At 41.1% G+C, this 14,064-nt stretch overlaps 2 protein-coding genes across 4 annotated transcripts in view; one reads left to right on the top strand and one right to left on the bottom strand.

The window, feature by feature from the left end:
• The window catches only part of GSAP (gamma-secretase activating protein), a 72,029-nt gene extending 63,433 nt beyond the window's left edge, over positions 1–8,596 (top strand). For all 3 annotated transcript variants that reach the window (XM_069978083.1, XM_069978071.1, XM_069978092.1), the window contains 7 exons: positions 3,888–3,958; positions 4,674–4,783; positions 4,973–5,092; positions 5,265–5,326; positions 5,669–5,773; positions 6,165–6,261; positions 7,760–8,596. In XM_069978083.1, coding sequence (XP_069834184.1) covers positions 3,888–3,958; positions 4,674–4,783; positions 4,973–5,092; positions 5,265–5,326; positions 5,669–5,773; positions 6,165–6,261; positions 7,760–7,857 — 663 coding nt within the window. In that variant the 3' untranslated portion in view covers positions 7,858–8,596. The remainder of the gene's footprint in view (positions 1–3,887; positions 3,959–4,673; positions 4,784–4,972; positions 5,093–5,264; positions 5,327–5,668; positions 5,774–6,164; positions 6,262–7,759) is intronic.
• Positions 8,597–11,078: 2,482 nt separating this feature from the next.
• The window catches only part of CCDC146 (coiled-coil domain containing 146), an 89,033-nt gene continuing 86,047 nt past the window's right edge, over positions 11,079–14,064 (bottom strand). The window contains exons 18-19 of the mRNA XM_069978058.1: positions 13,447–13,695; positions 11,079–11,530 (exon numbers count right to left, since the gene is read on the bottom strand). Of these exons, the coding sequence (XP_069834159.1) occupies positions 11,327–11,530; positions 13,447–13,695 (453 nt within the window). The 3' untranslated portion in view covers positions 11,079–11,326. The remainder of the gene's footprint in view (positions 11,531–13,446; positions 13,696–14,064) is intronic.

Below are 14,064 nucleotides of genomic sequence, written 5' to 3'. Positions count from 1 at the left end.
CCTGACCCAGTGTAACAGACACCACACACAGTATACAGCCTGACCCAGTGTAACAGACACCACACACAGTATACAGCCTGACCCAGTGTAACAGACACCACACACAGTATACAGCCTGACCCAGTGTAACAGACACCACACACAGTATACAGCCTGACCCAGTGTAAAAGACACCACACACACAGTATACAGCCTGACCCAGTGTAACAGACAGCACACAGTATACAGCCTGACCCAGTGTAACAGACACCACACACAGTATACAGCCTGACCCAGTGTAACAGACACCACACACAGTATACAGCCTGACCCAGTGTAACAGACACCACACACAGTATACAGCCTGACCCAGTGTAACAGACACCACACACAGTATACAGCCTGACCCAGTGTAACAGACACCACACACAGTATACAGCCTGACCCAGTGTAACAGACACCACACACAGTATACAGCCTGACCCAGTGTAACAGACACCACACACAGTATACAGCCTGACCCAGTGTAACACCACACACAGTATACAGCCTGACCCAGTGTAACAGACAGCACACAGTATGCAGCCTGACCCAGTGTAACAGACAGCACACAGTATACAGCCTGACCCAGTGTAACAGACACCACACACAGTATACAGCCTGACCCAGTGTAACAGACACCACACACAGTATACAGCCTGACCCAGTGTAACAGACACCACACACAGTATACAGCCTGACCCAGTGTAACAGACACCACACACAGTATACAGCCTGACCCAGTGTAACAGACACCACACACAGTATACAGCCTGACCCAGTGTAACAGACACCACACACAGTATACAGCCTGACCCAGTGTAACAGACACCACACACAGTATACAGCCTGACCCAGTGTAACAGACACCACACACAGTATACAGCCTGACCCAGTGTAACAGACACCACACACAGTATACAGCCTGACCCAGTGTAACACCACACACAGTATGCAGCCTGACCCAGTGTAACACCACACACAGTATACAGCCTGACCCAGTGTAACAGACACCACACACAGTATGCAGCCTGACCCAGTGTAACAGACACCACACACAGTATGCAGCCTGACCCAGTGTAACAGACACCACACACAGTATACAGCCTGACCCAGTGTAACAGACACCACACACAGTATACAGCCTGACCCAGTGTAACAGACACCACACACAGTATGACCCAGTGTAACAGACACCACACACAGTATGCAGCCTGAACCAGTGTAACACCACATACAGTATACAGCCTGACCCAGTGTAACACCACACACAGTATACAGCCTGACCCAGTGTAACAGACACCACACACAGTATACAGCCTGACCCAGTGTAACAGACACCACACACAGTATACAGCCTGACCCAGTGTAACAGACACCACACACAGTATACAGCCTGACCCAGTGTAACAGACACCACACACAGTATACAGCCTGACCCAGTGTAACAGACACCACACAGTATACAGCCTGACCCAGTGTAACAGACACCACACACAGTATACAGCCTGACCCAGTGTAACAGACACCACACACAGTATACAGCCTGACCCAGTGTAACAGACACCACACACAGTATACAGCCTGACCCAGTGTAACAGACACCACACACAGTATACAGCCTGACCCAGTGTAACAGACACCACACACAGTATACAGCCTGACCCAGTGTAACAGACACCACACACAGTATACAGCCTGACCCAGTGTAACAGACACCACACACACACACACACACACACACACACACGCACACTTATTACAAAGAAACTCCTGGTTGTCAGCAGACAGCAGCCTCTTGTCTCCCTCCTCCATCTTCCTCCTGGTCCCGGCATCGGGTTCTTCCATCCCTCCCCCTCCTGCTCCCATGCAGGACCCCATACTGCAAGCTCACTGCAGTTTTGCTTCTATCTTCATCCAGGTGGGCATCGGGTTCTTCCTCCGCTTCTCCCCCGACAGCAGAGGAGAGCAGATGGGGGAGGAAACAGGGCCCCAGACTGCTGGCTGCAATGAGGCACAGACTCGGTCAGCTCAGCCTCACTTCCTGCATCACCAGCTTCCTCTGACCGCTGCGCTGCGTCCCGCCCACCTGGAGCAGCGTACAGCCGCAGCTCACGCGCAGGACAGTGGGGGGGACCTCAGGGACAGCGCGCCACAGCAGCACATCACTCAGGGGCCCACTGGGCCCCGAAAGTGATGTGCTGCTGTGTAACCTCATGCATAGTAATAATGTGGGCGGCATGGGTCCCCCCCCCCTCGGGCCCCGGGCGGCCACCCATACCGCCCATATTATAATCCGCCACTGCTCCCCACCTCCTAGTATGTATAAGTAGGTTTTTTCCCCACCCTCCTCATGATGCCCCTAGTAGGTCCAACCATTAAAAAAAAAATCCCACTCGCCTTTTCTTCAGCTTCAGTGCTAATGCTGAGCCTCTATCTCCTCAACTCTATTTTGAGTAACCTGGAGAAACACAGGTGGGTATGACGAAATCCACTAGAGTGTGTGTGTAGGGAGTCCCTTTTCCAGTAAATACATTACGTAGCATACTATGAAATGTAAATACAAGAGTAGGGATTCCTCTTTACCACCAGACTTCCTGCTCCAGAACCATAGTGAGTGATGATGGCTACATTGTATGCATCTCCAATCGCTGTACATTCTGTCCTCATTTTGCTGCATTTCTTTTATTCACATGCTGTATTTATCAAGCTGATGTAGATATAAAGATGAATAAGTTAACATTGGGAGCTGAGCTGGCATTCATACCTTCTGCTGCGTGACATTTAGAAGGTGGAGCTCTTTTATATAAAAAGGTGCAAAGTATCAGAGTTCTAAAATGGATGATTATTGGATTTTGGGCCAAAGGTACCAGTGTTTATGAAAATGCATAGTTTTTAAACTGCCCACGTGCTTCTGTTTTGTAAGTGTATCATGAATGGACAAATGGCACCATTCAGAATAAGTGACGTGAGGAGTGCAGAGCACCAAGTACCAATGATGTGTAAAGTGAACATCAGCGAGGAAGGTGTGCAAGGTCAGACCAAGATGCTACAACCAAATTAAGTATAAATCCATCCTTGCATATCTCGAACACCCATCCACTCTGCCAGTTTTCCTTGGGGCAGATAGGCTCTTCCAGCAAGACAATGTGACATGTCCCATGTCTAGAAATGTCCAACATGTCCAAGTACTAACCCGGTCCCCTAATTACCCAGACTTGGATGCAATTGAGCAGATGTGGGATGCACTGCAGTCAGCATGGCTCCAGATACGTGTAAAAACCTACCAAAACTTATTGAGTCAATCCCAGCCCGCCTAGCTTATGTCTGTGCTGCATATAGCAGTTACTATGGATATTAGCCGGTGGTCATAATAATGTTACACTACGGTTTATTCTAAGTCATTGAAAACAACTAGCTTTTTTTCTTCATCCATTTGCATCCCGTTTTATTGATTTGTAACTAATACTTGTCTATTTTCAGGTTTGCATTTTACATTGTAAACAACCTTGAATGTGTATTAGCCTTTAAAATGAAATGTATTATTAAATTAAATAATTCTGTTCTCCCATTGCTTAATGTCCATACTGGATTAACACTAAAGTATTCCTCCTATACATTTTGTGATATGAATGTGCTTTATGTAGAAAAGTATGAAGACTAAAGTTTACTTTTGTCTGTTTTTTTTTTTTTTTTTTTTTTTTGCTCTGTAGTCAGTTCATGTTTGGTTAAGTTTGTATGTATCACAGAGCCTGTACTTTTACACTTCTCCCTCTGACATTACCTAACATTATTTGGTTGTCCACAATATGAATGATTGAGATATATATATTTATTTATATTAGACCTATTAATTTTCTCCCCGGCAGCTGGATTTGGTGTGTCAAATATTGGAGGTTGTTTGGAGAAGGCACGTTCTTGATCCTGGCGTCTTGTGTTTGTAAGTAAAAGACCTATATATGTATTTGTTTGGTAAGTCTGGCAAAATACAGCAATCGCTGAGCTCGGGGAGACCAGCAACAAAAAAATTAAATTGAGTACTCACTGAAGGGTCTCCACTGATGCATTGCCCCCTATAAATTTAAGTAAGTCTGGCCAAAATAAAAAATCTGCGGAAGACAGACAAATGTATACTTACCTGTCCCCATGCCCCGGCACAGCTGCATCACTGCTGCTGGGCCTTGCCTGACTACTGCAGCTCCTGCAATGTCATTACATGGGCTCAGGAATGGCCACTCAGCCAGTCAGTGACTGAGGTGAGACACTGATGCAGTCACTGATTGGCTGAGTGGGTGCTTCCCCCACCCTGGTCCTGACATACCAGGGATCCAGAAGAAACTGGAACCTGGTGGTGATCAGAAGGCTGGTAAAGCACCAGTTCGTGGGCATAGGGACTTGAATATACGTTATTAAGTTCCCGCTTCTGCCTTTAGCAGAGTTTTCGTTTGGGCGGACTTCTGCTTTTAAAGGGGTTGTCGGGATAAAACAAGATAGACTATCAATAGTTGATTAGCGTGTGAAACCAGTCTCTCCTACAAATCAGCATTACACATTCCAAAATTATTTATAGAACTCGCATCACTTATTTGAAAAAAAATAACCACAGCTTTTGACGCTTGCAATAAAGTTGCCTTTTATCTATTTTTTTAATTTAGGGAAAACTCCTTTAGGGACCAGAGCGGAAATTCTTCAGAGTATTTTGCCTTTCATGTGATGTGTCAAATTACAGATGCTGCAAGCCGAATGTGTATGCCATTACCTCCTGGTAAGTAATAGCAGAAGTAGATTATTTGTATTTTTTATGGCTGTACGCTCATTAGAAATCTGCTAATCGAGGTGCAGTGTGCTAAGGAACATGACACCTTTTTTTTTTTTTCTCCACTAAATCTGAACAAAACCTCTGTGTCCTTTTCGATATTGTAAAATGGTTTTGTTTTTATTTTTATTACTTTAGGTTTTCAGACACTACATCTGATTCTAGCAGCGCGCTGCCTCCCTCTAGGAAACTTACTTCATTACATAGATTCCGGAGTAGTGACCTTGACAGAAACCTTTGTTATTAAACTTCTCAAAGGTAAATCATCTTTATATGGTGTAAGGCCATTACATTGAGCTGGGATAGTGTTTTAAAAAGTAACTGTTTATCATGCTTAGACGGTACATAACTTTACAGTTTGTTGTAGCATGTAGCATAGTCACTAGGTTTACCAGCCCACATGAACATTACATCTTCATATCCTTTACAGAACTGGATGATAGTGAAACAAATGAAAAACTGAAGTGTAGCATCATTCTGCGACTTCCAGAGGTAGGTTGAGTCTGTTAGAATGGTGCGTTTACATAACGTAATATATTAGGAACAAATAAATCTGTACTAATGTTAAATACATTCTATAATATTACATCTTGCTGATTGTAATGCAAGTTTCCCTTACCAAGAGGGGAAGTGAACAATATTAGATATCTAGTTTTCCATTATATGAAATGAAGTCTAGGACGTGTGGCTCCAGGATTTCCTGTATGGCATATAAACCCACTTAGTGTCAGGAAATACTACATGAAAGATGTTGAGCTGCCCCTGCTACACACAGAACATTAGAGTATATTCCACATTGTTAAATTCATTATTATTATTTTTTCTGTCATGCAGAACATTTGTGAAAAAGTCCATAGCTTGTGGGATCATGCCATAAGCAATAATGTCATTGCTAGGAAATATGCGAAAAAGTTGCTCTTCAGGCTTAACCAAAGAGAAGTAAGTATTTGACCACTTCCAGTGAAAAGTGTTTTACCGTACTAAATTATCAGAATCGCAAATGTAATGTGGAGGAAAACTGAATAAAAAAAAGTTCCACTGTCTAATAAACTGCTCAATATCAGATTTGACACCATCTTCATACATGCTATCTATTGTTGCAAATGATATATATTTCTACAGTGGACTAATAATCCTTGGCACTTTTCTGGGTCCATTGCTGACAGATTATAAAGTTTTCTTCTTTCACTCAATCACTTCTTAAGAAAACTAACAACTAATAATAAAACACGATTTGACTAGGAATAGAGCTTCTTTGAGTGGTATTGTTAGTATGGCCAATTAGTTAACTAAAATGTTTCAAGTCTGAATTATATTTTTTCTTTTTCAGGTTACTAGACCTTCACCAAATGATCGCTCTCCATTGTACATCAACTTTCTACCACTGAATTATTTAATCATGATGCTATCAGAAGTGGAAGATAGAGGTATCTTGAATATAAAACACTATGTGTGAGATTTATCAAAGGGTGTAAAATTTAGACTGGTGCAAACTGGCCACAGCGGCCAATCACAGCTCAGTTTCCAGCTCTGGTGAAAGGAAAGAGAAGCTGTGATTGGTTGCTGTGTCCAGTTTGCACCAGTCTAAATTTTACACCTTTTGTTAAATCTCCCCCTATAATCTAAAGTCTTCTTTAAAACATCAGTTTGTATCAATTATTGTGTAGAAAGGGAAATTTTCTGTCATAAGAACTTTTAAAGTTGGGTGGCTGCAAGAACAACAAAAAAGAGAAACCCCAAGAAAATAGATAGAATGGCACCAGACTACCAGAGTAAAGTCTTACTCTGAGTTAAGACTTCCTTTGGATCCTATAATGTTTGAGGAAAGTATGAACAGAGCTCTCTGTGTCTGCTCTACATATATATCGAATTATAAAAACAGCAGGCACCACTGTCTTGAGTGCAAACTTGTGTGTGAACAATACACTAAACCAGAACAGTAGAAAGAAACGTGCATATAACAAGGTTGCACATCAGAAAAGTATCTTTATTACATAACAAACCTTATAACAAACTATACATTAGTAGATATGGAAACAAGTTAAACATATACATGCCTACATTTTAAAACAAAAAGTAAAAATTAAGGTACCAATGACATTGTCTGAGCCCCTCTTACCCCTAAGGATTACCCACTTCATCATCCATGCAGTCAAGTGCAGATGAGGTGACTGGGGATCCATGACCGTATATGTGTATGACCAGTGATTTTAGGCTGGTGGAGCTGATTAGAGTTGATTATATCAGGGGATGGATCTTTAGCTCAGAAACCAGATTCTGCCACATATTCTAAAAAAAATTGTTTCTCAACTTCAGCCCTCAAGGATCCACAAGAGGTTATGGTTAGAGGATATGTCATACAAAGAACACCTGTGGCCATACCTCATGCACTGCCTATAATTATTTCACCCTTGAAATGCTAAGGAATCCCTCACAACATGACCTACTTGAAGACTGAAGTTGAGAAACATTGTCCTTGAACAGCTGAGGATTATGTGATATCTCAGGAGAGACTGTCTCAAGCAAAACCCTGCTGAAGCCAGTACAGTTTGTTATAGATCTTGGAGTGACATGCTATGTCTTGGGGTAATTTTATTTAAATATAATTTTCTGATCGCATCCTTAGGGTGGGCGCACACTGGAATCCGGGCAAATCACCTGCCACAGACTCCATTCTATGGTCAGGCGGATTCTGCAATTCGCTGAAAGAATTGGCATGTTTGAGATGGGGGCGAGCAACGCAATCCGCGGCGGGTTATCCGCCCGGATTCCATAGTGTGAACCCACCCTTAGGCAACGTTCTCTCTTCGCGTTTATAGACTCCTCCCTGCATGGAAAGTTCTTTGCCAGATAATAATATATTTTGATTGTAACAATGACCAACGTATAAGTTATATATGTATAATGTACGTTTTGTTATTTCAGCATTAAATCCTTTTGAGGAAGATAATATAGATGCTGCATTTCTGGAAGAAATTGCCTTAAAACAGACTGCAGATCTACTACGCATACAACAATGCTAGACTGGATAAAAGTAATGACCTCTGTCCATATATTTCTGCAGAATGCAAGGTGATAGCCTTAATGTCTTTGACAATTCTGTTGAAATTGTGTTGTGCAACACTGAAATTCAGTAGAATTTATGTGTGTACATTTTATGCTTGTGACATTTTCTTTTGTGGTTAACCTTCTGTTTGCATCTCAAATGTATTTTCTTCTCAAGGTAATGGTAAAAAGTGGTTTATAATATTGGCACAATATATTGATTTCAGTCAGCAAGCTAAAACCAGGTATGTGCCAGCAGTATAAAAAGTATTCCTTATAGGAATTGTATATTGAGATATGAATTAGCTAATACATTTGTTTACAGAACACTACTTTACATTTTTAGTAAGTGGCTCAGATTTATCAAAGGGTGAACAAATAGAAATTGGTACAAACTGGCCACAGCAACCAATCACAACTGTGGTTGTTATTACACATATTTATAAATCTGGGTTCTCTGCTAGGAGACCTTTATTGTTGGCCCATCTCTAGTGGTAAAATTCAATGATATGGGGAGACACAAATGGACCATAGTACTTAGAAGTATAAGCAATGTAGCCTTATGTTCCAGTTTATTAGAGAAATGCTCCATCTAATTTATGCTGGTAGGTATTAAACGTCTGACCAAATAAAAGCACATCTGTCCGCTGCTGTTCACATTCCAAACTGTTAGATAGTGATTAGGTCAAGAAGACACATTGGGGGAGATTTATCAAAGGGTGTAAAATTTACACTGGTGCAAACTGCCCACAGCAACCAATCACAGCTCTGGTGAAAGGAAAGAGGAGCTGTGATTGGTTGCTGTGGCCAGTTTGCGCCAGTCTAAGTTTTACATCCTTTGATGAATCTCCCCCATTGTACCTTTTTAGATCTGTCTGTGCTTCCATAAAACAGAAAAATGTTATCCATCGTAGCATGTAAAAGAGGTTTTTCTAAGCTCCTGGTCTGCTGCAAACTGAAACGCCTCCTTACATTCGTCTTCCTATACCTGACCTTGCTTGAGTGAGTCAGTTGCAAGCTGAGCTCCAAGCAGTGTCCAGGTTGGGAGAGGAATCAGAAAGTTTCTTTCTTGCAGCAGATAAGGAACTTGGGAAAGCCTCTTGGACAATTTGCACTTGAGATCAAAGATTTATGAAAGGTACTATGTGTCTCCTTGACCTAACAGCTATCTAACTCTGTCAGTAAGTTGGAACATGAATTTCAGCTGACAGATTCACTTTGTAAGGGTCATCTAGGCTTAGAAAAAAATTTCCCCTTTCTTCCAGAAGCATCACTACTCTGGTCTTCGGTTTGGGTGTGGTTTTGCAGCTTGGTTATTTAGGTGAATGGAGTTGTAATGCCACACACAACCTGAGACAGGTGTGGTGCTGTTCTTGAAAAAAAAAGTAGCTTTTTTCTTATACTGGATAACCCCTTTAATTGACCAGCTTGAATTTTAGAGATGTAATGGTTTTAGTATAAAGATTTTCTTTCTTTTCTTTCGAATTATTATACCCTCTTTTTAATGAAATGCCATAAATAACAATGTCCTTTCCATCAAACAAATGGTGAATGAGTTTAGTTTACATGTATCTTTGAATGCTGCACTGCAATCTGGTTTATTGGAGTTCCTTTGCATTTGATCATTTTGTGTGTTGTTTTTCTAATGACGCAAGACATTTACTCATACATATTTATCAGCAACAGCACAACCTGCATGTCTTGTGATGAGCACTGGATAATAACCTACTACAATTGCGAAGGTCCTTTTATCTGTTGTGCTTCCTATCTTGATGGTTTACTTGTCATATAAGTGAAGAATATCTTGGTTTCTGACATGTCTTTTCCATACCATTCATAAACTGCTAAATTTAATTTGAATTGCATGTTTGTCATCATGTCAAGACAGACAGAATATGTCCTGCTGCTATCATCACATACTGTATTAAAGTTCAGAGAAATGCCATTTTATGTGCATTTTTTTTCTATTTTATAATTGGTAATAAGACAATTTATAGTAAAGCTGAAACCATGGAGGAACATTTTCCTTGACTCCTAATTGCCATGTTTCTGGCACTGACATGGTATGGGGTATGGGGTATGGGGATTTGTGTTCTGACGTACTTTGAGGGTTTTTTTTTTTACCCAGTAGTTGCATTGTCTCCATTGAGGTTACCACAGATCTCTGGTAACTTAAGAAATGTTCTTGTATGTCTGTGTAAATGACCTGTGCAGATCTATCATTTTTCTTAAACATCACTCCAGATTGTTTGGGGAAATATAAGAAAGTTTAGTCTTGTTTCTCATAGCAAACAATTGGTACTCAGCTTACACTATGGGAAAGAAAGTGTCTATGAACCAGTATCTCTGGTGGACAGTTCTGATAAGTGATTTTCAACATAGTTACATAGTTAATACGGTTGAAAAAAAGACACATGTCCATCAAGTTCAACCAAGGAGGGGATGGATACAGGAAAGGGGTGATAGGTTCTATACACCCCTTACATTATTATAATAATATTGTGCAAAAGAAAATTCTGAACTTTCAATAGTGTTAATTAAGAGATGTTTTATTGCGTAATGTCACAGTGAAGGTGCAAAAAAAGTGGCTTCCACACTGACAGGAATTTCAAGAATTGTGAATGGTGTCTTGTGCACTGCAGAAGTTAAGGAACCTTATACTGCATAGCAGTCCCCCCCCCCCCCCCCCCCACACACACACACACACACACCTGCCTTTCCTTATAATAATCAGTATAACTTTACACCCTTATTCTTAGACTGGAGAGGAGACCTATGAATCTTAAGGGTATCTGTCAGCTCCATATCATGCTCAGACCTCAGGTATCAAGAAGTTTCCAGCACTGAGCCATGCACTTTGATCTAGAGCTGATAAATTCCCTTTAGGGCTTATTCCCACATTCTAAAACATGGATGGGGAAGCCCTGTAATGGAGTCTTTCCCCACACTGCATCATGTAGCAATATGATGCCGGGAGAGGGAAGAGTGTTTGAATATTTGTGGCAGTGTAATGAAGCGGCTGTTTCATTACATTGCCACTAATATTCAGACACTTTTCATTTTTCTGGTATCATATTGATACATGATACTGTGCAGGGAGAGACTCCATTACAGGGCTTCCCCATCCATGTCTTAAGGCATGTGGGAATAAGCCCTAATGCTTTCCTGAACTGCATCCTTAGCCAAGGGTAAGACCATGGACAAGTGTAGGCACTTTTATTACATCAAACCTGGTGCAACGCTGTATACATGAACAAAATAGGCAGCTTGGAATTGCTCTTAAAGCACTTCATAAAACTTGCTTACTACTTAACTAACCAGCTGTAAATTATTAAATACTTAGAAAGATCTTAGTGTAGCCAGTAGAGATGAATGTATTTACCGCTATTAGGTCCAATGTATATAGTCTGTTTTTGCCACTATATAATGGTTGTCGTGTGATGGACATTAGATTTCAATGGGCTTTATCAGTGGCTTTCTAATGTGCCTCATGTTTGAACAAGGTTCACTGGGTTTGAACGGTGCTAGAGCTCCATATGGCCGAGGCAGAGGAAGGGCATTTTCATCTTCTGGTATATAAGCATTAGGCCGTTGCTCAGCTGTTGTATAAATGCCATTTGGCAATAGATGGTGTTCCTCCTCCTCTTCTACCTGCAGTGGATAAAATAAACAATCCATGGTTTTATTCTGTTGTAGGGCTTTCACATAGAAGTTTGTAGAAAAATTAACTCTTATCAGACAACTTTTATAGTAGCATGTAAAAGAAATAAATGACAATACAGTAGGTTGTAATTAAAGGATTAGGGAAAAAACATATTTTTTTGCAAAAAACACGACACCTGTACGAAGTGGTTGTGAGTGGTATCGTAATACAGCTCCATTTACTTCAATGAAATTGAGCCTCAAAACCATAGTGGTGCTTTTTCTGGAAGAAAGTGGCCATGTTTTTCTAAGCCTGGATAACCGTTTTAAGAAATTCCCACCAGTTTCCTTCTACAACCACTTTATAGACCTATGTTTCTCCAGGGCAACAGAACAAACCAACCCTGTACAGTCTGATTCTGCAGTCATACTGCCTTCTGTCTGTACTTTACTTTTGACAACTTACTAAGAATATGTAAGCATAAGGTTGGGAACAAATGAAATAGAAATAAAATAAAACTGCAGGATTAGACTATAAAGGGTTGGTTTTTGTTGTCTGTCACCACTGAGACACATTGTAGAAACAAAACGATAGAACACTTTCAATTAAGACCGAGCAAAGTGGAATACTTTTTTTTTTTTTTTTCTTCTTTTTGGAGTCACTGGAACAATAATAAAACTTGTTACGAAGATATAGTCTTAAAGTTGTAAATGTGAAACTGCATAACTAAAATGTAAATGATGAAATATTATATTTCTTTCTAAACCTTTTATGTCTGGATAAATGTAATTTGCATAAGAAAATACCAATAAAAAGCATAATAAAATAAAGTATGTCATTTTGTTTGTTACTGTACAGGTCATGCTTAGAAGACAAGCCTTCAAAAATGGTAGTATGGTTTAGTATGCATGGAGAAATGTTCCATGGTAGCCTATTCTTAAAGCGACTCTGTACCCACAATCTGCCCCCCCCCCCCCCCCCCCCAAACCACTTGTACCATCAGATAGCTGCTTTTAATCCAAGATCTGTCCTGCGGTCCATTTTGCCAGGTGATGCAGTTATTGTGCCAAAAAACTACTTTTAGACTGGCAGCCCGTGCCAAACGGGAGTATCTGTGCCTTAACTTTGCACCACTCCTCCGTCCCTCCTCCCCACCCTCTTCATCATTAGGAATGCCACTGGAACATTTTCTCCATGCTGAACATTTGTACAGGTGTCTTAACGATCCAGCCCATGTGCCGTCCTTTCACAGTTGACGAATAGGAGCCAATCTGCCTGGAGCATTCCTAATAATGAGGAGGGCGGGGAGGAGGGACAGAGAGGGTGTGCCAGCCTAATGCACACACAATGTAGGCCACTCCCGTAGGGCACGGGGCTGCCAGTTTAAAAGTAGTTTTTTAGGGCAATACCTGCATCACCTGCCAAACAGACCGCAGGACAGATCTTGGATTAAAAGCAGCTATCTGAAGGTACAAGCGGTTTTGGGGGGGGGGGGGTCAGATTGTGGGTACAGAGTCGCTTTAACTAGACAAAGTCAAGAGGCACGTTGAGGGTTAGGTCCTTGTTTACAGCTAATTCTAGTATGAGTTTCAATACACTTTGGCACAGAGGTTTTCTCCTATTTATGGGGTTGGGGAGTATGACATTACGCGTTGATTTTAAGGCTATGTTCACACACAGTATTTGTGGTCAGAATTTTGCAACCAAAGCCAGGAGTGGATTATTAACACAAAAAGGCTATGCTCATATATTTACACACTGTTAAAATTGAGTGGGTGGCCACCATTTAATGGCAAACAATGGGGCAGGTTGAGATTAAAGTGGGAGCGCATAGGGGCAAGTGGTGGAATCCACAGGAAAGTCTCCGCACAGATTCCGTGGTGTGAACTTACCCCTAGGTTTGATTTTACTAGAAGAACCTTACCCTGGTTTTCTCTTCTTTCTCAAATCTGCGCCTACGCTCTTCACGCAGTAGACGTTTCCACTCTTGTTCGGTTTCCTCACTAGGTGCCAGTCCTTGCTCCATTCTGGTATAGCACCGCTGCATAAACTTATCCTTATCTCTCACTTCCTGCTGCAGCTTGATGTAACTGGCTTGTTGCATTGACAGTTCCGCAATGCAGGACATCATTTTACGAGTGGTGTCTTTAATTTTCTTTTGAAGCTCATTCATCTAAAACATTGACAGTCCAAAGCATGAGAAGAATGGCAGTGTGTAAATACTATAGTTTTATTATTTCTACAAATAGTAATCTATTTGTCGAAAAAAAAAAAATAAAAAAGGTATGTAGACAGGTCCTACACCAAGCAATCATTTCAGAGGCAAGCAGAAAAGAGAAGATTAGGAGACTAGATAGAGACAAAGGGGGAGATTTATCAAACATGGTGTAAAGTGAAACTGGCTCAGTTGTCCCTAGCAACCAATCAGATTCTACCTTTCATTTTCCAAAGAGCCTGTGAAGAATGAAAAATGGAATCTGATTGGTTGCTAGGGGCAACTGAGACGGTTTCACTTTACACTATGTTTGATAAATCTCCCCTA

This window comes from Dendropsophus ebraccatus, chromosome 1 (genome assembly GCF_027789765.1).
Source record: "Dendropsophus ebraccatus isolate aDenEbr1 chromosome 1, aDenEbr1.pat, whole genome shotgun sequence".
Taxonomy (NCBI): domain Eukaryota; kingdom Metazoa; phylum Chordata; class Amphibia; order Anura; family Hylidae; genus Dendropsophus; species Dendropsophus ebraccatus.
This window is presented reverse-complemented; position numbering and strand designations above follow the sequence as displayed.